The 24,242-nt window shown below is 43.4% G+C and overlaps 1 protein-coding gene across 4 annotated transcripts; it reads left to right on the top strand.

Moving 5' to 3' along the window:
• The first annotated feature begins 56 nt into the window (after window positions 1-56).
• On the top strand, window positions 57-24,153 carry LOC125694818 (inner centromere protein). Of its 4 annotated transcripts, none has more exons than XM_048948556.1 (20): window positions 59-476; window positions 552-665; window positions 1,018-1,799; window positions 3,584-3,635; window positions 3,808-3,841; window positions 7,297-7,375; window positions 7,819-7,870; window positions 8,547-8,664; window positions 8,751-8,885; window positions 10,998-11,107; window positions 11,490-11,610; window positions 12,516-12,638; window positions 13,116-13,288; window positions 13,539-13,626; window positions 14,440-14,553; window positions 15,752-15,911; window positions 16,516-20,007; window positions 21,509-22,840; window positions 23,256-23,443; window positions 23,924-24,153. In XM_048948556.1, exons 1-17 carry the CDS (start codon window positions 340-342, stop codon window positions 16,728-16,730), a joined length of 2,607 nt encoding a protein of 868 aa, XP_048804513.1. In that variant the 5' UTR covers window positions 59-339; the 3' UTR covers window positions 16,731-20,007; window positions 21,509-22,840; window positions 23,256-23,443; window positions 23,924-24,153. The 4 variants fall into 4 exon arrangements, with proteins under 4 accessions (XP_048804515.1, XP_048804513.1, XP_048804512.1 ...); XM_048948555.1 differs by having other exon boundaries at window positions 16,516-19,154; window positions 19,694-22,840; XM_048948554.1 differs by having other exon boundaries at window positions 16,516-22,840.
• Window positions 24,154-24,242: the final 89 nt, after the last annotated feature.

Genomic DNA, 24,242 nt, shown 5'->3' on the forward strand with positions numbered 1-24,242 from the left:
CCATCACTTCCCTACTATTAAAATCCAGTTGCCTATTGGTCCTCTGCCCCAAGCCCCACCTTCTAAGTCCTCCACAACCACAGAGGCGGGCGAGCAGAAGAGAAGCAACTTTTGAGAGCGCCGCGCTCGCCTCCTGACCAATGAGGAGGGCGGGCGGCGGGGAGCGCGGCGGCGATAGGCCAGCGCGGCCGTCACGATGGCAGAGTGGGAGGTGAGCGTTAGATTTGAATTCCAGGCGGGCAGAGCTGCTGCGCGCGCGGTGGCGACAGTGAGGGGAGTGGGGTGAGGGCCGGGCATCGCGCGCGCAGGGGGCGGTTGGGGCTGAGGTAAGCCGGAGCGATGGCGATGGCAGCGGGCCTGGCGCGGCTGCCCGCGGCGTGCAATCAACGGCTGGCGGAGCTCCTGCGGCAGGTGGACGACGTCGACATGGTGTGGCTGGAAGAGATACGCGAGGAGGCGGCCAGGATGTTCGGCAGGTAACTGTCCCCCCCGCCGCGCGCCCCTCCGCTCCCAACCGACGAACCTGCGCTGAGCTCTGCCCCTGCCCGCAGCCACTACAGTGACCAGCCGGAGCTGATGCCCAAGACGCCATCGCAGAAGAACCGGAAGAGGAGGAAGCGGCCGTCCGCGCTGCGGGGCGAGAGTCTGGAGCTGGGCAGGAGGAGGTAGGCCGTGGGCCCGGCCGTGAGGCGAGGCGCCCTGCCGCGGGGCCGTCGTGCTGCGAACCGTTCTGAGAGCTAGGGGTCCCGCCGCAGCAGCCCCCGCCATGCTGCCGTTAAAGGCCTGCCTGTGCGCTGGCTCGGGGCGCTCGTAGCCTAGCGGCTGGAGCGCGCCATAGCGCGGAGGTGCCCGGATGAAAGCGCGCCCTACCTGCGAGTTAATAATTGGAACTCGCGGCCGTTTTATGCCTTCTGTTTGCTTTATATAGCAACTTTCCGATCTGCCGGGGGGTGGCTTCCGTGGTTCTGGGCTGTTGCTGAATCCAGCGCTATGCTAACGTGCCGTCTCTATTGTTAGATTATCTAGAAGGAGGACTAACAACCTCAAAGCAGTGTCCTCCAAGCGATATTCTCAGCGACTCCAAAATAAAGAAGACTCAGCACCAGTCAGCACCGAGGCCCAAGAACTCTCAAGCCAATCTGTCTCTCAGCGGTTGACAAGATCCCAGGTTATAGCGCCTGCCGACTGCTCAGAGGTCCTTCCTGAACATCTAGGTGAAAGGGTAGTTCCCGTTGTAGAAATCAGTGTCTGCGATCGTGTTTCTGCTGAGTTTCAGTTCCAGAAGTGTGCACCTGAACCAGCGGAGAACCACTCCACGAACCTCCCCCTGAGCTCAGATGACAAGTCTCCCGAGAAGAGCAGTGCTGCAGAATCGCAGCATTTGCCTTCTGCATCTGAGCTCAAGGTCCCTCATACCCCAGAGGCAAAAGGTTCAGGAGAGCACGAGAGTGCGTTTAAGAAGACAGCAAAAGCAGCTAATACTACAGTTGTTTTAAGTGAAGAGTCTGGGCTGGAAGAGGTAGATGACTCTGCTCAGGTGCAAAAGCATAATGAGAGGGATGATAAAGAACCTCAGCATACAACAGATAGCCCAGAAACCCCTACAGGTTCTAGGCTAAGCCGTCGCTCTGTGCGCAGAAGTTTGATGGGCAAACCTTCCACGATTCGTAGAACCTCTCTGGCAGAGAAATACTCACTGGCCCGCAAGAGGGAAAGCGCTATTCGGAAATCTATCGCCAGGACAGTGATCAAGCGTAAGGCGCCCCAAAAGTTATCTGTGTCCTCCAGTTCTGTGAATGGTAAGTTTGAACGCCACTGGATACGTGCTTTGCTCTGTTTTTGCTCATTTTGTCAGTGTATTGCATGAGACTACGGGTCTGGTGTTTGCAATGGGCAGGAATAAACACAGTGGCCAACCATCCTGCATGGTTGGATTCTGTGCCTGGAAAAGTTAATAGAAATGGGTAAGCCAACCTAGAGAACAGAGAATCAAAAGCACTGTGTGAGCTTGACCCTCAGCTGAACAAGATATGGTTGGCTGCTTGAAATAATGCAAGAGAGGCGATCAGTCAATGGCTGTTCTTACTGCAAACTCCTTGTAGTATGTTGTGCAATCATACACAGCTTCTGAAGAAAGATGATGTTAGTGGAACTGGTTCTTTAGTTTGGGTGCAGCAGCTTAGCCAGGTCTTAGATCTTTCTAGCTTAGACAACCTTTCATTAAATGCCAGTGTTCTAACTGACTTTCTAGATACCTCTGTGAGCGGAGGAACCCAGATAACTGTTAACTAATGGTTTATAGCGTATAAATTCAGCCTTGTATTTCACGTGAGGGAACATGATTAACATCTGAGTTTCTGTGGTGATAGCTGGCAAAGTTCAAGTGGCATCTGGTAAATGGGTTTTTTTGTTGCTAGTAGTCCTTCAGGAGGAGTCTGGGCTCTGTCTTGTTTTAAAGAAAACAAGGTAGCTATTGTGAATTAGATGATTTTTAGAAATAATCTCTTCTGGAGCCCCTCCTTTGAGAAGGAATTTTGAGACTGATTAAAACAATCTTCTATGCTTAGTTTGCATTGCAAGTGGGTTTCTGCAAAGGATGAATGTCTGCTTGCAAAACAAGGCCTTGCAAAACAAGGTAAACTACCAGGGTCAGCACTTACTACAAAACAAGATCACTTCCCTTGAAACTGTCTGAATACTTTGTTCCATCCTAGGATCATTCTTCAGTCAATGGCCTTTAGGTCCCTAACACACTAACTTTGAAGGATACAAAGCAGCTTTTTCTCCCCAGTTTAAATGATTGGTCTGTGTTGTCTGGATTCCCCGGGAACCTTAAAGAGGACTTCATTTCTCTCCTTCTGCACTGTTTGACTTGACAGATCTCTTGTCCAGTCAAAATTTCCAGGTGTAAGGAGAGAAACTGAGGTTCAGGCAGCTCCACTCGAGCTGAGTTTAATGTCTGAGCACACTGCATAGGTATTAATTGGCTGCATGGTATCCACTGTGTCTCTGATGGGTCATGTCCTGTGCATCCAGCACGTATTTGCATTTCCTTTGATAACGCTGGGGTAGAAATTTAGGAGCAGACTTCATACTTCTGTAACGTCTGTCTGCATTTACCCCCCTCAGTCTGAGGCGGCATATCCATCTTATTAATTATTAACAGCAGTTTCCAGCCTGTGTTGGTACTTAAAAGCTAACTACCACTGAGCTAGCTGGAATGTGTAACAGGGAGCAGCACTGTGACTGTAAATAATGCTGGTTTCTGCTACTGCTAGCATCTGAACGGGGCCCTGCAAGATGAATCTGGGCCCAAGCCTAGCCACTCTTAATGTAAACACATTGAATATCACTTTTAACTCATCTGCAATTGAAAACAGTTCTCTTATATTAAAATTGCAGGCAATGCTTTTTTTCTAGTGCTACTTGGGGATATTAAGCTGCCTTTGCTTGTAGTGGCATGCATTCGAATTGCAGGAGGTAACCCAGGAGGCAGAGCAGAGGAGTCCTGAAAGAATCTCACAAAGAGTCTTGGCTTGTGCCTTACATTATAGTTTTGGCACCCTTTTTTCTTTTCCTCTAGGCTCAGGTTCTGAAGAGGTGCCAGAAGATGAAGAAACAGTTGTCAACACTGGGTGAGACTACTTCCAAGATATATTTTTTTTATCCTTAATATCATGCTCTTTTTTTTTTTTTTTTTTTTCCCCTCCAGTTGAATTCTTGATGTAAAATGCTTGTGGATAACAAGTCATTTCATAGTTTCCTCAATGTTATTAAATGTGGCTACCTTTCTAATTCTTTTTCTAGACCTCCTCCTGTACCTCGTACCCCTCCAAAGCTGGTAAGTTTTGACAAGGATTTAAAAGCATTTCTGTTTGTGTGGACTCATGACCAAAATATGTTGGATGTATCTCTCATACATTGCTGGGAAATCAGGGAGTTGTGACCACATATAGTCAGATTCAGACCACTTGAATAAAGAAGACGTAGGGCATTCAGCTCAGCCACGTGCATGACCCTATACATAGCCTACACAGTTCTGGTGAACAGACTGGAGAAAAGTCTGATTCTGTTTTGATCGGTTTTCCGGAATTGTCAAAATTGAAAACACTGAAGTTTTTGCTCAGAAAATGAGTGCATGTGACTTGAAACTTATTTCTATATGGTGTTACAAGCTTGGATGCTTCCCAGCCAAGGCTAGTTTGGAAAATAGCATTATCTGTCAGCTTACATAGGAATATTTAAATGCAAGCGTTTTAGTGATGTGAGTGATTGATTGCATTCAAGCATCATTTACACTGTTGGAGCAGGTCCAGAGGAGGGCCACAGAGATGATCAGAGGGCTAAAGCACCTCCTCTTTGAGGACAGGCTGAGAGTACTAGGGTACTTCAGCCTGGAGAAGGGAGGGCTCCAGGGAGACCTCATTCTGGTCTTCCAGTACCTGAAGGGCACCTACAGGAAAGCTGGGGAGGGACTTTTTTGAAGGGCACGTGGTGACAGGACGAGGGGTAATAGCTTAAAACTGGAAGAGGGTAGATTTAGACTAGATATTGGGAAGAAATTCTTTACTGTAAGGGTGGTTGCCCAGCAAGGTTGTGGATGCCACCTCTGTGAAAGCATTCAAGGCCAGGCTGGATGGGGCTGTGAGCAACCTGCTGTGGAGAGATGTCCCTGCCTATAGCAGGGGGCTGGAATTAGATTGATCTTAAAGGTCCTTTTCAACCCAAACCATTCTATGATTCTGAGCACTGAATTCAGTCCTTGGTATTGCTGGCATTCAGAGTGGAGGCCTGCTTTCTTTTTGTGGTTTCGTAGCCCTTTATTTTTATGAGAATTCAATCCTGAATTCACATCAGACTGTTAAATAAACTTCTTACAATTCAGAACAGTTTTTTTAGTTGGGCAGAGTTGGTACACTACTGCTATTCCTGTATTTCTAAAGCTCTTCTGACCTTTTCGCTAGTCCTACAGATTACTGAAAGGTTGTCAGTTTGTCTTAAGACGACGACAGAAATTGGTAAATATCACTCAGGTCAAAACATATCCCTCCACAGCTCACACTGCCCTTATGAGGAAGAAATCCCAGGATTATGTCAGTGTTTTGTTGAGAATCATTTTCAATAGGCAAAGGCTGAATTAATGGAGCGAAGCTCTGTGGCATTAGAACTTTTGTAAGCAAGGATAGGTTTACACATGCTTTTATGCATGTACTTTTCAGTAGATCTGTAAAAAATTCAAGTGAATTCAGTTCTTGTAGTGCCTGTGGATTTTAGCTTGACTGATTTTCAGTTGTGCAAAAAGGTTACAGTGGCAATATGAAGAAGAAAAAAAGGAACTGACTGCTTTGCAGATCTGCGAGTGCAGTATCTGTATCTTTTGCTTCTCTACCCTGATGAACTTACAAATGCAATCTAGTCATATGGTGTAGTTGATCTATCCTTAATCCTCATGTTTTATTTTATACTGCTGCTGACAAGAGTGGGATTTTATAACCCCTTTGTATGGGAACCGTTGTGTCACAGCCTGAACCACTGATAAAGCTCCTGAGGAAAGGACCCAGTCAGCCCTGGGAGCACAGGTGAAGGCAGTTCAGCTGTGTGACAATAAGGGGTAGAGCCTGGCTGCACCTCTCTTAGACCTCATTTAAGGGCTGACTGCCACTGAGGAAGGATCTCTGCTTGGAGATCCCCCCCTTGGTGAAGCTTTTCCCTGCGAACCTGGAATCTTTTGATACAGGTGAGCAATCTTCTTCCCTTCCTTTATAGCACCTTTCTAACTGTGCGGTGCTTCTGTCATCGCATCTCTGTTGTAATGCCTTTCCCATTGTATTGGTTGGTCCAATTGCTACATTGTTCCGTTCTTAAGCTGTCACCAGGTTACCTTATCTATCTGTCTGCTCTTTTCTTAGCAGACTGGGTTTGGTTCCTGGCAATCTTCTTTGTGAGCTGTAAGCAGCATGAAAACATCAATACTCAGCACTCTTTGCAGAAAATAAAATGTCTTTATGTGCTCCTATAGTCAAAGATAATACCTTTATACGTGCTGTTATGTAGAGATCAGCTTTTTCTCAGTTCTGCTATCAGATTAATCAGATCTTTGTGCTTCTGCTGGCCCCTGAGATGCTTCCTATACCTAGCCTTAAGATGAAACTCTAAAGAAGCATTTGTTGAGTATAAAATTTCCAGGCTTCATTTTAACTTTTCTTCCTAAATCCTTTGTTGCTGACAGCCTACCTGCTAGCCAAAGTAGATTTGAGGAGTGGATTTAATATTTGTATTGCTAGTTACAGTGTAGATTTTGAATGCCATTACCTGTTCTAACAGACATATTGCACCATTATCACAGCAGAAGTAAATGTGTATCTGTAACGCCAAGGAAGGCAGACAGCAGTGTGTATCGTATTCATAATGGGAATACATAAATCTAGGAAATGAGCTGTTTGTTTTTGCCATCTTAATCTTTCAGCATTGCTAAGTCGAGTATTGTCTGATTCTTTGCCAGAACTCCAGCAAGCATAAACAGATTTCAAAGTGGGAATGCTTTTTGTCCTTAGTAGGCTCAGTTTGTTCAGTTTAAGTAGTCAGTTCCCCACTGCTGATATTCACACTGTGCATTAACATCTGTGCTTCTACTGATGGCATCAAGGGATTTTCCAAGATGGCATCCAAAGCTGTATTTTTCATAGCTGGTGGTTAGGACTTCACTCTGGATGCTGGTACCAGTACTCTGTAGTAGTATTGTACTCCCTGGTTATATTTCGGGCAGGGTCTGTGCTGGTATGACATGATTTCAGGGTCCAGGGAATGGCAATGAAGTTGGTGAGGGGACCAGAACACATCTTATGAGGAGCAGCTGAGGCAACTGGGATTGTTTCCTCTAGAGAAGAGGAGGTTCAGGGGAGGCCTCGTTGCCCTCCACAAGCTGTGGAGGTTGTGGTGAGGTAGGGGTTGGCCTCTTCTCCCAGGTAACTAGCAATAAGATGAGAGGGAATGGCCTCAAGTTGTCTGAGTGGAGGTTCAGGTTGGATATCAGGAAGAACTTCTCTGAAAGAGTGGTGATGCTCTGGCACAGGCTGCCCAGGAAGGTGGCTGTGTCACTGTCCCTGGAGGTGTTCAAGAAATGTATAGATGTAGTACTGAGGGACATGGGTTAGAGGGCAACATTGTGGTAGGTGGATATTTGGACTAGACAGATATCTTAGAGATCTTCTCCAACCTTAATGATTCTGTGATTTTATGAATAGTTTGTTGTTCCTGTGCAAGGATTGCATTGAGACCCATCTGTTTTTCCTACAGGATTTCCAAGGCCTGCGGATGTCACTTCGCTCTCAGACTGTCAAAAGAAATGAACAACAGCAGGAGACGAGCAACAACGGTAACTGCCAGAGGCTTTCCGTGGCACTATTTTAAATAGTTATGACTTTGGGAGGCTGGAAAGCTTGAAAGACTGGCTAGTCAATTTGAAAGCCCAATTTGGAAGACAAGGATTTGTTTCAAGAGATTAACAGTTAGGAAACTCTGTGCTGGACCTGTCATTTCCACCCTGGGAAGTGCATGGAAATGGTCTGTGATGTAATGAAGATATAAAGTTATGTGTTCTCAGGTTGAGGGAGAACCTTTATTTTCTGTTTCTAGGTTTGTATGACACTGTGGTTATTTTTGAAAGCAGGAAAGGTCCTGCTATGTGTAATGCATGGCAGGTGGGGTTTTTTTCCTATTTTGCCTGGAGAGAGCTATTAAATTTGTTATGTGCTTTCAAAGCTGTCTTGGAAGGGGTTGTTTGGCCAGAACTAACTGTTTAATGCTTTTTTCTTTCAGAATGTGACTTAAGTAAGAGTGAGAAGACCCAGGAACCACCCCAAAGTGCCAGGTATATTTATAGAATCATTTAGATTGGAAAGTGCTTGTGGTGATCTGTAATCCAGTCTCTTGTTCAAAATAAGTTCAATACAGAAACACTGTTAAATGGTGTAGTGGCAATGCTAAGTCATGGCTTGAACCAGTGACTGAGCACCTGGTGGGAAGGCAGGGCCAACCCAGGGGGGTTCAGCTACATGGAATGCATCTGAGTGACTGGAAGAGGTGGAGCCAGGATCCACCCCTTCCCAGACCTCATTTAAGGGTTGGCAGTGGTGGCAAGGGGATATCATCTGGAGATCCCTGCTTAACTGAGGGCCTTACAAGCCTTCTGAAAGTAAGCAATTACTTTCTCTTATTTCTGTGCCCACTGCTGTGACATCTGGGTGGATTCTCACTTGCTGCAGCCTGGGACCTTGCTGCTCTGTTGTCTTTTTGTACTTTCTGTTGCATTACGAATGGCTTCAGTGACTTGTGAATATGAAACTTTTGTAATAAGTTTTCTCTCTCTACAAAAAGATGATTTATTTTTTATCTTCTACCACATTAGGAATTTTTACTGGATAACTATTTGAATATACTCCACCACCTTTTAATCTAGGATAGTTTTATGACTTTAAAAAAAAAACCTTGAATTTGAGACAAACAGGTGTTTGCAGTGTGTGGTAAGTTGCATGTTTTTCTCACAGGAGAAAGACAAGTTACAAGAGAGCTGTGGATCAACGCTATGACACCCAGCAAGCAGAAGATGGAGGGCTTTCTCCTCAGAGAAAAAAGACTCCATCTCCTCCATGTCCAGCCAGCAAAGTAAGATCCTTTTAACCCTGATGTACTTCAGCAGGAACTGTTTCTTACTGAGACTCCTGCACATAATTTTTTTATTGTTCTCCTAGGTTGTACGGCCTTTCAAAACATTTTTGCACACTGTGCAAAAGAATCAGCTCCTCATGACCCCAACCTCTGTGGGGAGAAATGGAGTAATAAAGTCTTTTATCAAGTACAACACTCCTCTCCAACATGATCCCAAGGTAAGGCACGACTGTCGAAGCTACTAGAAGATGGCCTAAAGAGTGTCCAGGTTAAAGCACAGACACAAAACAAACCTTCCCACCTGTGTTAAACTAAGGAACAATTTCAAGCTTCCTGTTTAGATGAACTAAGTAAAGTTGTGAGTAGTCAACTTCCTGAAGATTTCTAACTCAGGCTCTAATCTTTATTTCTATAGCATTTCTCTGTGGTTTTAACAACTAACAGGGGAAGAGAAAGTGTTTTTCACTTCCCAGTTATTTCCAAGAGGATTCTGAATACTGCAGTTTCAGTGCATATAATTGAAGCCTGTAGATTCTAAGTTTCACTTCTAGGACTCTTCTGATGAGTGACATCTTTGCAAGTCCCTCTTAAATCTAAGCTGCTGATATTCTGAGGTCTATCAGATCTTTGGAGCTCCTTGTAGGAAGAAACATGAGCCTATCTTGAATTGAAGACTGCTGTGTCAGCGAGACAAGTATGCTGGTATCTACACAAGATCTAGTACAAATATCAAGGGAGTGTAATTGCAGCAACCAGCTATTAGCAGAGATGGATTGCATGCTTTTCCTGTTTGCAGGTGGATGCTGTTAACTGTGCATTATCACTGTGAAGCTTGTAGCGTCAATAGGAGAAGCTCCTGCATGCCAAATAGAAGGATTTTGAGTGGACTTAAGATGTTCTGATTCTCCGTTTTCAGATGGAGTTGGTTTCCTGTGCTCTATTTCTGTAGAACTGTTTGGGCACTCTAACAGCATTAGTGAGGACAGGAGCAAAGCTTCATTGATGCACTGAAAGATGAGCTAGAAACTAGCATGGCAAGCACCGATTGCTCTTACTACTTATGCTCAACAACTTGCCTCCAGAATAAGGTAGTTCTAGGGCTTGTTTTTGCTTTCAGGAAGGCTGGAGAAGGAGAGGAGGGCACACTGCAGAAACCAATCTTCTTGTGCCTGTCCTGTATCTTGGCAACCTAACACCTAAACTTCCATGTGTTGTTTAAAGCTCTCGTGGTTGTGATGCTTAGAGAGTCTTGTGCCAGAAGCCTATCATTAGGAAGTAGCAAAATAATCAGTCTTTTATCTGACTGGTGTTCCTACTGACATTAGTGTTTGTGTTGGCAAAGGAGCTGATGTGATGAGAAAAGAGTCTTTCCTACTAATGCTTTGTTGCTGTGATTTCGTTGGAAGTTTTATTTCAGGTTTTGTTCCAGTGCAGGCAACTTCCACCTTAGGACTTTCTCCGTATGGGGGCTAAACACCACTAAGTAACACAAGAACAGTAAGATACAATTGTAAATTTTAAATTCATCAGTTGGAGACTAATAACTACCAGTCTCAATGTGGAACTCAGCATGAAGTAACCAATCATTTGAATATTTGACCCTGCTTATCAGTATGGTACTTGAACTGAGGCTAGAGGTGTCGTAATTAGGCATTTGCAGTATACAGTCTGGTGTTAAATTAGTTTATCTTCACGTTTTTGCTATGATTGTAGTGGTGGTGGCTCTTGCTCTTGTAATTGACAGTATACTTCAGGTTGAGTTAGCTGGACTGTTCAGTAAAATGGGAAAAATCCCCTGTGTTTCTGGGTAGGTGCTGTACAGGGCCAACTGTGCAGCAAACGTGGTTGCAAACAAGCTGCAAGCGCTCTGTTTAAATGGTGGTGGTTTACCAAGAGATAAAGCTTTGTGGGAAGCAAAGAAGCCAGTGAGAGCTCTGAGCTGAAGTAAGCAATGTGTTTCCTAGAGTACCATCTGTTCCCATCACTTGCTGCAGGAAGTTAATATTGTTGCCAAGCATTAGCACTGCTTTTTTGGTTCTCTTTACCAGTTAAATCACAGTGTTGTCTGTCTGCAAACTCTGTGAAAGCTGTCTGGACATTAAGAGCTGATGCTTCTGCTTTAACATCTCAGCTTCTTCTCGTGCTCTCAAGGATTAACGCTGTTGCACTGTGTCCGTTGCATCTGTTCTCAGACGTCCATGACCACAGACCTGAGGTCTGTTTCAGGCTCATTACCATGGTGTTATATCTGGGTCTTTACCTCAATCTGGGTAGGCTAAGGTGGAAAGGAACTCTGTCATATGGTATAGTCACATTTCAATTCATCTTAGGAAAAGGAGAGGCAAAAACTGCAGGCTCTGAGAAAGAAGGAAGAGGCTGAGCAGTTGAGAAAACAAAAAGTGGAGGAAGAAAAGAGACGGCGACTGGAAGAGGCCAAGTTGTGAGTATAAGCGTTCTGTCTCATCTGCACTGTTCTCTCTGGGCCTGTTGTGTCCTGTGTCAGGGCCATTTATCTTGCAGACTCCATGCAGCAGAAATTCTTGTTGGTTTGCTCTCACTCTAAAAACAGTATTGGATCTCACAGTATCTATCAAAAATGCTACTAAGAAACTTAACATTTTTAGTTGAGTGCTTCTTTAGCTTTTTGCTTCAAGCTCTCTGCCGTAGAGCTTAAACATATTGCCAATTTTTAAACAGTTTGCTTAATTCATTGGCTATAACACAGCCCTAGATGTGTGTCTGCCTTACTGGAGTCTTTCTGAGGTCTATGGTAGGAACTCATCTAGCTGGATGCACTGACAACATTGGGCTGTGTCCTGCAGGAGGCGTGAAGAACGCCTGCGTAAAGTGCTGCAAGCTCGGGAGCGGGCAGAGCAATTGGAGGAAGAGAGGAAAAGGCGCATTGAGCAGAAGCTAGCTCTGTTTGATGAGAAGACAGAGAAGGTAAGGAGCATCCTACTGAGAGCTTACTGGTGAGAATAATCAATATTGAAGCAGGTGATGCTATGTGAGCGTGCCTTCCAGAAAGAGGAATGAAGGCTGCTGAAATTCAAAGAATGGCCATTTAAATAAAGATGTTTCTAGAAACATTGCTCTTAGTGATACTTAGTGACTTCCTTTTTCTTGATTACAGCAAGTGGCAGGTAAAACTTTATTTTCTAGAGTTATGAATTTAAATGTGGTTTAATAGGGCTTTATTAGACGGATAGGAAAACGACTTCAAATAGATAAAGGCAACCTAATCATTTTATCTATTTGAAGTTGTTCTCTGATCTGACTAACAGATGAAGATGTGAAAATAAGCATATTTTCTCCACACCTTTTCTGGTATCTCAGATCTTCAGATGGTTCACGTATGTGACCATAATGTCCTTCATCTTTGCTTTCAGCATTTCCATCTGCCTTATTGATTTCCTGCTTCTTAGAATAAATTCTTATGGCTTTTATAGTATTAGATTTCTACTTCCAGAATAGAATTTGTATCTTCCTGCACAGATGCAGAAGAGGATGAAGTTGCGAATACCATCTCCTTGGAAGCATTCAAGGCCAGGCTGGACGGGGCTTTGAGCACCCTGGTCTAGTGGGAGGTGCCCCTGCTTATTGCAGGGAGTTGGAACTAGGTGATCTTAAAGGTCCTTTCCAACCCAAACCATTCTATGATTCTAAGAAGATTGCCTTTTAAAATAGAGCATAGATCTCATCGACTCCTAGTGGCAAAAAAAATATGGAAGTCTGTTTCGTAAGAGGATGGGGGCTTTGTATTCTTAAGACATACTGCCACAGTAGTTCACACACAGAAGGTTGTCCAGCCTGAAATGTAAGTCTTCATCCAGCTGTGTGTGCTTTAGGTGCGGGAAGAGAGACTGGCAGAAGAGAAGATAAAAAAGAGAGCAGCTGCCAAGAAAATGGAAGAAGCGGAGGCCCGGCGCAGGCAGGATGAAGAGGCCAGAAAGCAAAAAGCACTGCAGCAGGTTTGTGCTGCAGCCCATCTTATTGTCCAGCATACAGTTAAAATAGCTGCGGTTTGCTGTGGTCTTTGTAAGCAGGGAATGCAGGAATGCTGAGATGAGCCACCTCAGTGAAAATTGGGGTGAAGAGACTGTTTTCAAAGCTCTCCACAGCACTGTGCTTCAAGCACTATGTTGTGAACTGCTAGTGATGTTTGTAACCTGCATGTCTTCTTCTTACTGAAGACCTTCATTTATAAATTAGTTAACCTTGTCTATTGGAGCATGGTGGCTATTGGGCCATTTAGGATACGTGGTGGTAGAGAAAGGATAGTGTAGAAACAGTTGAAATGCAGGAAGGCAGTGGGGCTGTAGCTTTTTGTTTCATTGCTGTGTTGTGATATATGCCAGAAACTTATGTCAGATGAGATGATCCTGATTCTTTCTTCTGGAGCCTATTCTTATACAACAGGGAGTAATTAGTTGCTTTCTGCTTAACAGGAGGAGGAGGAACGTCGGCACAAAGAGCTAATGCAGAAGAAGAAAGAAGAGGAGCAGGAACGTGCCAGGAAAATTGCTGAGCAGAGGCAGGCAGAACAGGAGAGAGAAAAACAACTGGCTGCAGAGAGAGAGCTGGAGAGGAAGAAGGAGCAAGAGAGGATTCAGGCAGAAAAGTAAGATAATATCCATTTATGTACCACATTCTGTGCGGGGCCTTTTAAAAGCAGTAGAAATGCAGGCCTAAGCACTGATGAGCTATTTTGCACTGAGCACTTCTGACAATTGTAGGTTACTTCACTGTTAAGTAGTTCTGAGTTTGGTGTAGAAGTGCCCTGAATAGGCGGGGTTTGCAGCAGTCTCTGTGGATGTTAAAGATACCCATTTATAGTTTTGAGTGTAATAGTCCATTGCCTTGGTTCTCAGGCAACGTGAACAGCAAGAGAAGGCAGCTCGCCTGCAGAAGGAAGTATTGGCTGCTAAAGAGCAGCTCCAGAAGGAGACGGAGAAAAAAGTAAGTAGATGTGGCTCTGACTTCTGTAGCCCCTTACTGTTTGGAGTGGTTGGGCTATGAAGTTAAGAACCCTGATGAATGAACTACTTTGCTTCTGATCTTGAGCTAACCTAAAGTGCTTTTGGTCCAGTCGCTTCTCTGTCCACTTCAGTGTGAACAGAAGATGTCCTTTTTGTCTGGATATCTGTCCTTTCTTCTTACTCTGCTGCTAACACATACTGAAGTTTTTGGCTCTTCTTGTGCTTTGCCCAGGTGTACTGTACTGTGCTTGATATCAAATAATGATCCCAGATTTTTTCAGAAACAACATCCCAATTTTATGTTGTATACTTTCAGACAAAACAGAAGTACAGACTGTAGAGTTCTGCAACAGTAATTCTCACATAGATTAACTAAACAAGCATCTTTGTTCATGGTTCATTGTTCATTGGCAGCAGATATGCAGATAGGACAGGATATCTGCTGCTCCTACAGGAGCTGAATTCCTTAGCGCTGATCCCTATGTACCCAGGAAGGTTCTCATCCTGTCTTTTAGCTTCAATGAAGGTGGTAAACCCAGTACAACTTGTCTGAGATTAGGTGGGATTTGTCTCACCCTGTACCGTTTGAGTTAGCAGTCTCTCTGTTTCCTTTACATCCAGTAGGAAGGACTAAAAATGTGTAAGGTCAGATTTCTTTTAGTTGTTCTGGATGGGATCTTTAGATTTTTTTTTTTCTTTTTTTGTATGTCAAAATTGTGGATCCTTGAGTTAACCCCATGGGTTAGTAGTTAATAAGGTAAACTTAAATTCACTTTTGACATCGGCTTGCCAGAAGGAAGAGCAGTTGCTAGCAGAGATGAAGAGGCAGGAGCAAGAACAGAAGAAACTACCAGAGGAACAAAAAGCTAAAGATGTAGCCCAAACACAGCACCTAGAAAACAAAGAGGTAACTGCTCTCTGGTGAAATTTCTGTAAGGGATCACATCGGAGAACTTTGATTCCAGCACTGGCACGCTGTTACTATGAGCAATAGTTCCTCCTTTTTTTGTCTTAATTCCCTTTTAGTAATGAAGGGATGCTGTAAACTTTTTCCTTAGTTACCTGAGGTCAGCTCCTGGTGGCCTTGAGTACTTAAATGCTTTGGGGTACTGACAAGGAGGGAAGGGAAGCAGCAAATATTTTCCAGGATTTTTCTAGCTGTCAGAATAAGGCAGTGGCTGTTTATGTTGCCTTGCCTTCTCTAAACTTGCTTAAAATACTGAACCTTGGAGGCAGTAGATAAACTGAGATAGTTGTATTTAATCTCAAAACTGGAACCAGCCACAGGATGGCAGCAGAGTGCGTGGAATAGTATTGCATTTGTGCTGCACTGCCAGTGAAACGTGAGATTATGTTGGGGATGAATGTACACAGTGAACGTGAAAGACAAATAAATACATGGGTCTTTATCTCCTTGCAAAGCTATATATTTTAATCTTTAAATGCAAAGCAAACAAATTGTAAACTAACAGTAATGTATATAGAGCCATGAAAAAAAGCATGTTGAGGGGAGCAAAACTGTTTCTAGCTCTTGCTTGTCTTTCTCATTAAGAACTGACTTTAAGTTTCATGGTTGGTGAAATTTGCTGTTTCAAGTTTTTTTTCTGAACTTGCATTTTTCTCAGTCTTACTGTTCCCATCAAAATTATAATAGAGTTTATTCTGAGATGGTCATTTCCTGTACAAGATAATATTTTGTTTAATGCTATTAAATGCCAGGGTGTTAAGCTGCAAAGTACTTACAGGACATCACTTAGCTCCAGCTTTGAGGATGTGACAACTCTATTAAAGTTCCTGATTTTGAGGGAAACTGTTGTATCTGTATTAGGATGAGTGTATTGCTGGCTTACCTATGTCATAATTAGCCACTTAAGTGGCCTAATTAAACAAGAGAAGGCAGTACAAAGTCAAAATGGGGTCAAAACTTTATAATTTGGGTGAAGTTCTTTGACCAAGACTTCAGAATTGTCAAATTTTAGGTTTCTAAATCATGCGGTACAGCAAGGGAGAACACCGAGATACTGTAAGCTACAAGCATCTCATGACAACTTGGAAATGTAGCAATACTACTGCATCTAACATCTGACAATATGTTCATCTTCTAGAATTCACCTGCCTGCAATTCATACCAGATGACTCCACAGTACCATAAAGATCCAAAGCCCCCCAAGATAAATCCAAATAACTATGGAATGGATCTGAACAGTGATGACTCTACTGATGATGAAAGCCAGCCTCGCAAACCCATCCCTGCCTGGGCCAGTGGTACGTGTTAGCAAGTTAAAATCTGTCCTGAAAGACTCTAGCTATCCCTGATGCAGCTTTGTTCCAGGGGATAACAGTGGTTATAAGATTTATCCTTTTCTGTCAACTGGGAGCTTCGTGGAGCAGCACTGGGGAATAATGCTCTTTTAAACCACCTTAACACTGCTGCTAGTGTCATTTTGCCAGTGTAAGTGTAAGAATTGTCAACTGCTGCTTTGAATTGCACCTTGAAGTGTGCTTGACCGTGTAGTCTACAGAAGCTGGCTGTTGTTCTGCTTCTGAAATACTTTCATTATTTTCTGCTATTCCACCTATCCCAGGGAGACTAAGAAGTTAGTGTGGAAGCTGACTGTACCTGTAGGAAGAAAAGCTGAGAAACCTTGTCCCTTCCTGGCCAGAACTCAGTGCGTTCTCTCCCATCAAGGAACCTGTGCTAAAGCTTTAGGCATAATCAAAGTGCTTTAAAATGTCACGTTACAGGAGTTTTTCATGGTGCAGTATTTGTGTGATTAGAAACAAAGGGAGCAGGGACACACAGCATATGGTCTACATAGCAATTTCAGTGACAGAAAGTAATGGTAACTCTAATCTTTTGTTTCTGCAGGGAATCAGCTTAGCCAAGCAGTAATTCGCCAGTACTACAACCCTCCCAATGTTGATGCACTCTTTGGGACAATTGTAAGCCCCAAGTTGGAGGACATCTTTTACAAAAGCAAACCACGCTACTTCAAGCGCACCAGCTCTGCTGTGTGGAACTCCCCACCGTTTCCAGGTGCCAAATCGGTTCTAGGTCTGCCATACAGCCTGAAAAAGTACTGAGGTGGACAGTAGCTGTCTCCTGTGGAGCAATAACATGCATTTTTCTCTCTCTAAATGAGAAGAGAGTTACTATTCAGTATCCCTAAATCTTTAGGCACCGGCATTGAATAAATGTCAACTCTGACTGGGTCTCTTGCATTTTCTATTTTGGAGCCTTGTTTTCTTACCACTGAGCGAAGTTGCAGGCTTTGGGGAGATCTTGCTTCTGAACAGGGCATCTCCTGTTTCCTTCAGCTTTAAGATGCATTCTCATGACCTGTAAGTCTAAATCTTTGCATCATCTCAAGCAAGTGTGATTGTTCTCTTCAGCCAAGCAGGCCTGGCAGCTGATGCATGCAGTAGAGAAAGGTATGTTAGTGCTGTTCCTGCCTCTCTGTGGCTGAAGCCAGAATATTGTACAGCTAATGACCACTGCACGCATCTTGAGTCAAGTCCAAAGCACTACTGATGTCCTTAAGAATAAAGATCTTAGCAGCCATGGTCTTCATCTCCTGCAAATTGCAAAATAATTTGGTTTGGTTTTCATTAGTATGCTCTACGTCAACACCAAATGCATTTATGTGCATGAGCTATATTGATGATGATGTTACTGCAGCTCAGGAGAAAATATTCTGAGGATTTTAATGACCTTTCTTCTGCTGTTAGAGAGAGAGAGAGGTGACTCTGGAGTTAACCATGTCTCCAGGAACACCCAGACTAGCATAAGTAATCTTTGTACTTCTGGCAGCCTCTCAAATAAATTATACAAAGGTTCGGGTATTTTTTCTCTAATTTAAATTCCATGTTTGTGGCAGATTGGATTAAAAGAATGTTTTTATTTAGCTTTAATCCTTGTCTTGCTCTTTTCTCCCCTTAGATATTTCACTTAGTCAGCATCAAAGCTGGTTTTATTTTTAAGCCTTCACTTTGCACTTCTTGTTTGGTAAAGCAATGTCAAAACAGTTTCCTCATAACAGCAAAATATGAGCTCAGAATTTCAGCTCCAAGATCTCTTGATGTTCTAGTCTACAAGTTTCTGCATAGAGAGAACAGAAGTCCCAGTAGGGCAGTGACATTTTTCAAGGAAACAGTTACATAAATTTCTTTAGGTTGCTGTGGAAATCTGTCTTCTGCAAAGTAGGCAAAATATATTGGTTCTTACCTCAGAATCATCTTTTTTTGGGGGGGCTTGATTTTAAAGAGGGTGAGTATTCATGGCTGCAACCTCAGTCAGTAGACTGACAGCACTGTACATACAGCTTGGTCGCTGAAAAAAAAAATACCCCTGGAGATTATGTAACATGTAAGGAGTATTTCCTTGTGCTTTAGCTGTCCTTCAAATAGATACCTTTAAAATGTGTTTTTATACTTATAACATCTGTCAGTTTTGTATTTGCTATTGATGAGTGCGTTCTGTGAAATGATTGTGCTTTGATAAATGTTCAGTAGATTGAATTTTGTACTGTCATCTTAGAATGAGGAATGCTTACTGAAATGACAAACAGTTGAATGCTATCTGAATGTCTGACAGCTTGATAAAACTGAAGTCATCTCTGGTTCTTGTCTGGACTCATCATGGCTTTTTTTTTATTATTATTTATAAAAAGTACAGTATTTTGGAACCTGTCCCTCTGGGTTGTGTTTTGCACTGTTTCCTTGAGATAAACACATGTTGTCTGTGAAGAAATTCCTCATACAGCAGAAAAGACTCATGCTTTGATAAACAGGCGGAATTTGCTGAGCAGTTTACTGTTGTTTTGTTTCTGGGAACTGGAAAGAAGACTGTGTGGTATGATGATAGATTCCCAGAAATACATTCCTGTAATTCACAGCAATATATATCTCAAGCCTGTGATCCTGTTAGTTTGTAGAGGCAGGCAAGTCATATCTGTGGAGAGGATTACACAGGAGATGTAATACAGGAAGGGTAAGGTGATATTCTCCATCACAGAACTGAGGGGCAGGCTCAGGATTTGAGGACAATGTCAGCCTAAATCTCCCAGAGTCTAAGGAATATAAGTGCCCTTGAGATACTGGAATATTTCCCATTACCTATCAGTTTATTACTTGTCTGACAAATCCAAAAGAGTGGGTAGGGCAGCTGTTAATGTTCTTTCTAGCCACATTGAATGTTACGGACACCTTTGTGAACAAGGGATACTGGCAATTTAAAAAGCCAAACAAAAAGTTGAGAAAGCAAATTATTGGCAAAGAGAAAAATCACTTCCAGTCTTCACAGACCACTTAAACTTTGTAAGAAAGATAGTATCTTCACTGATTTTTTTTTTTTACCATTCTGTCTTGACAATGATGCGGTTCTGACCTTGACAAGAACCCAAAGTAAGCAAAGGATTATTACTGAGGCATTTTTACTCTTCTAGCACTAACTTCATCAAAATCATCTGAGTTTTGCTTCCCTCAGATACTTCAGACTCATCGTTGAAGGTAAGCAGCGTGTGACCTCTTGCGAACTTCTACAAGTAAGTAGAGAAAGCAGCTAGCTCTTCTGAGATAAACGATTGCAGTTCAGTTTTGCTTAGAACAACTGAGCAGAGGGGAAGGAGAGGGGCTTTTACCTTTCTTGCCTTTACCTTTCTTGCCATATCTGCTCAGCAGAACAGGACTGGTTTAGGAACTAGGACCCCTCAGTGCAGAAGATAACACTGACATGTCAAAGCATTTATTTCATGTCTGTTTACAGGTGGGATCCTGAGCCAGGATCCATACCTGTTTCCCATTTGGGTTCAGAGGTGCTGGAAAGCTAAATTTAAGGAGCTAGCACTACTCAAAATCACTTTTAGGTGTGTATGAGAGCTTGGTGTCCCAGCCAAACCTTACCCTTCTCCTCTGTCTCTTTACACTTAGTATTTACTCTGGCATTCCCTTTCCTATATTAAATATCTGAATATGCTTTCTCCTTAGAATTAGAATAAATCTGGTTGTGTGTTCATTGTGGCTAATGCCTTTCTTGGCCTCCTTTGTAGGAAGAGGGGCTGACTAAGGAGAATGGCTCTGGCCAGTGTAGCCTGCTACTTTGTGGGTACAAAAACAGCAGCTGGTGGCCAAACTTGAAGAGATCACAACTGTGAAGAAAATGGAGCCACTCTGGAAGCTGGCTGGGTATGAAAGGTGTGCTGTGAAGTGTATAGCTCTCAGGAAGAGAGAGCATTGCAGCAGTGGCTGTATCCTTTGAGGGGCTGGTAGTCTTGAGTGTGAAAGTATTTCCTGAAGATCTAAATGTGGACTGTCATCCTTCCCAGGCTGAAATGGCAGTGGGAAGAAATGCTGCTGCGTGCAGGTGAAATCAGCATCTCTAATTTCTTGTAAATTTCCAATTCCAGGTGCCAAGAGCTTTCTCCACCTGCAGCTACCTTTTGGTGCAGGTGGCTGCCTGTCCTCCACAATAACTGTTTGCACTGCACTACAAACTGACGGCTAGAACAACAAACAAATGAAACAATCCTTTCGGAGCAGGCCAAACCAAATTCTGCTGTTTCTTGCCTTGAGTGTTGTGTTTATTGAGCCCTGTAACTTAGAATGCTTGCTAAGAAGGTGGTTTTAAGTCTTTGCTTGTGTCCTGCAGGAAGTTTAAGCTTTTCTCTTACTGCATTTTCTCCATCCCATACTGCTGTTTCAGACAGTGTGGGAAGTGCTGCACAAATGAGGATTTGGCTCTCCCATGTCTTTACTCTGGCCTACTCTGACCAATGCTTGTACCACAGTGCTGTTAAGACAAGAAAGACCCACAAAGAGGAATTACATATGTCAGTGAGCACAACCAGGCTTGATTCTAGACTTAGTTGTTGTTAGACTTAATTGAATCTTTCAGTGTTTGGATTCTTAACTTTCAAATTCTGATTTAGATGTTTATCTGCCTGCTTTATAGTTTGTCCAACCTCCAACAGTGGAAAGAGATCCAAACAAAGTAGCATTCACTGCTTGCTTTTGCTTACTCTGGCATTTCCCACAGCAGATAATTCCTTCAGCAGAGCAGCAGCCCTCCATGTCTCCTGTCTCCTAAATGCCCACCTACTGACTTCTCAGCTCCTGCTGCTGTCTGTCTGGTGTTGCTCTAGGCCAGTGCCACGTTCCTGGGGCAGGGGTCCCATTTGGGACATTCAGGCTATGGTGCTCACTGTTCAAGTGAAGGAGATGATGGCAGCTCACAGAAAGGCACTGCAGGCCTGTAAACAATGAAAGGTGTTCTTCCATCCCCCCTACCTTCTTATTTCATAAGATGAAGTGATACATTTGCCTCGAGTAAAAATGCAAAGCCAAAGATAATGTATGATAGACTATGGCTGCAAAGCACTGTTTTGTAGCACATAAAAGGCTTTTAGCATTTCAGTTATCATGTACAGATGCACTGGGTCAGGTTCTGCAATGGTTACAAACAACTCACCCAAATTACCTATTCTGCCTGTGCATAGCAGCATTCACTCATATTCATACAACACAGAGCAACTATTTTGCTGAACTCATGGGTCTTTGGCATGGTTACACCCAGCAGACAGCTCCCATGACTTTCTACTGGCAATGAAAATGCCATTGGGAAAGACAAGCTTGGTGTAAATACTGCAGGTGGTCAAAATGAACATTTATTGCTGACAGTATAAAATATGTTTCCAAGTGACTTTTAAATCAGAGGAAGAAACTAATCTCCCTGTAGAGCTTTTGCTGGGACTGCAATGCCATCTGTGCAGTGACCACAGGCAAGAAAACCCCAGTCTTCAGAAAACCGTCATGTGCTAAAATGGGGTTAGCCCAAATTAAGTTACTTCTATGCATCTGTTTTGCAGTTGAGTGAAGAAGCTGAGCTACAGATCGAGCTCCATCAACACGAGACTCATTTAAGTGTTATCCTTTTCTTACCAACCTTGATATTTTTCTCGCAGTAAGTATCTGTCTCCAAACTAAGTGCTAAGATACATACAACAAGCCCGTACTTTTTTGCTATGCTAACAATATATTTCCAGCTCTACATTCTCTACTATATTTTCAGATTTAAAAATACAGTGTTTTTCTGACACAAAATGCATTTCATGAATGAAATGAAACTTGTCCAGCCCTTACCATGTGCAGAACTGTGAATCTTGGCAAGCATACGTCTACAAGCTTTTATTCTGATTTCTTTTCCTAGAGGTGGATGAATGGAATGAGAAGTATATGAAATAACATACTTTTTAACAATTACCACATACCGTACATGTACCAATACCACAAACCATTGAGATGAGTTATAGTGGTATTCCTCACAGTTAATTTCAGCAGCTTACAGTACAGATGCCTCCACCTGAGGCAGACATCTGAACTTACTTTAGAGCTGAGGGTGAGGTGCTTAATCAGGCCTTGGGGCCCTGATGATCCTGACCATCCTCGGCTGGGCTCTTCATCCTCAATAAAGCTGAGCTGGGAGCCCTATTGTTCCTTTTTTGAGCTCCATCACAGTGCTGGCTCTCAGCTCAACTGCTTGGGGCTGTAGGTGCAGATCATCCCAGTGTATGGACCAGCTTCTTGACCGTGATCCATTGCAGAAGTTATGCATCCATGGAGGTGCGTGGCAATTAGGGTTGAAAAGGAATTTAAAGATTATCTAGTCTAATCCCCTCCATGGGGAGGGATTAGAGACAGCCCCTCCAGATCAGGCCACCCAGGGCCCCATACATACTAGTCTTGACCATCTCCAGGGATGGGGCACCTGAAGCTGTTCTGGGCAGCCTGTGCCCTGAAGAGACCAGCAATGGACATGTCACCTTGTTTAAGAGAACTGTCTCTGCTTCTATGGAGAGAAGGAGGAACCCCTTGATTTGTTCACTATGGCAGGGCAAGCTATTTCCCTGTGTGTTGCTCAATGAAAAAAAAACAAACCACATGCCACTCACGAATGGAGGAAAAGTGGTATTGGCATCTTTTGTCGGTAAATAAATACACCACTGCTGTGAAGGTAAGGCTGCTTGACTGACATCATTGTCAAAGGAGGAGCACAGCCTGCTGCTTCCTGTATAAATGTCAGCTCTGCAGGAAGACTCCAAAGCTGCTGGGCTGCTGTGCTGTGCTGTGTGCAGCAGAAGCCACCATGAAGCTGACTGTTGTTTTTCTGCTGGTTGCCCTGGCGTCTTACAGCTGCTCTCGTAAGTATGACTTCCATCAGTTTCTACTTTCAACCTGGGAAACAGTTAAACATGAAGCACTATTTCTCCTCTGCAACCGTCCTAAAACCAGGAGTCTGAACAGATTTTGTGTTTTTGGTGTCTGAGTTGCTATGGACTGATAGCTGCAGTTTGACAGCGATGGGTTCCTTGTTTAGGTGAGCTCTAATTGTTGACATGGATGAATTCTCCAGCCATGAAGGTACACAGCTTTTCTGGTTAGCCTCACTTACACCTGGACTCTTATTTTCATGTGTCTACCAGGAAGTGATTACCCTGAAGAAACATTTCAACCAATTACATTGGGTCTAAAGACACAGCTGTTGGAAACTGCACAATGTCCTTTTGGCTCTAACTGTCACTGATTGCTGTCTGTTCTCATGTTTTTCCTTTTCAGCATCTGCTGCTTGCGATCTTCTGCGTCAGTTTGTGCTGTCAGCTCTCTTTGATCCTTTGGATCAATACCTGGAGTTCATTGAGCCCTATGTGGGGTCTTCTCCTTCGGTCAGAACTGCTGCCACTCAGCTGAAGCTGTGTGCAGAGGATCACTCAGAAGAGTTGAAGGAGGCAAAAGTAGAGTTGATGGTAATTTAATTCTTTCTGACCATGGTTTTGTTCATTTGTTTTTCTTGGAGCTAGACCTAAATACTAGTCTAATGAGGACAAAAGTAATTTTGAATGTACACCTTCATTTCCATCCTTCTCTCTTGAGATGTCAGCATCATAATTGATTTGAAAGGGCTGTAGAAGACCTTCCCTGTCCCAGCTGAAAGCTGGAAAGGGTGAAGTTCCTCTAGCAGCCTTCCACTCCCAACTGTTGAGTGCATGCTGGAGAAACCAAGCCCTGCTGGTTGGGGCTCAGAAACTTCCCTACCTGGTATTGTGCCCAGAAGGGGGACATTTTGGAGGAGATTTAGGGCAGTAGACCTTAGAGATGCAAGGGAAGACGGCAGTTGAAGTGAAACTTTTGTGATGATTCCAACGAAACAGGATGGGGAACTGCATTTTCCCTACCTATTTTTACCTTGTGCTATGCCTGCATACACTGTTCTTACTCTTTTATAGGATAACTTGCTAAAACGCTGTGAAGAGCAGGAATGATTCCAAGACCCTCCTTTGTGATGACTCCAAATGCTGACTGACCCTGAACTTCCACCTTCCCATTTTTCTCCATTTCTTGGACATGAACTTTCACACGCTAACAGAATAGAGCCAACTGTGTTATCTAGGATCTGCAACCCTATCTTCAAACCATTTAGGTTTCTCACAAGAATAAAATAAAAACAGTTACAGTCTTTGCTGATCAGTTTTCTTTATCAAATGATGTGATGATGATTGGCTTTGGGTCATTCTTACTAGGATTTGCTTCTCTCAAATACATCGG

This window comes from Lagopus muta, chromosome 6 (assembly GCF_023343835.1).
Source record: "Lagopus muta isolate bLagMut1 chromosome 6, bLagMut1 primary, whole genome shotgun sequence".
NCBI classification, from domain to species: Eukaryota; Metazoa; Chordata; class Aves; order Galliformes; family Phasianidae; genus Lagopus; species Lagopus muta.

Coding starts and splice junctions, on each gene's coding strand:
- LOC125694818 (XM_048948554.1), top strand. CDS start 340: ATGGCGATGGCAGCGGGCCTGGCGCGGCTGCCCGCGGCGTGCAATCAA. Junction 3,842..7,296: donor CTCGTACCCCTCCAAAGCTG/GTAAGTTTTGAC, acceptor TTTTTCCTACAG/GATTTCCAAGGCCTGCGGAT. Junction 11,108..11,489: donor CGACTGGAAGAGGCCAAGTT/GTGAGTATAAGC, acceptor TGTGTCCTGCAG/GAGGCGTGAAGAACGCCTGC.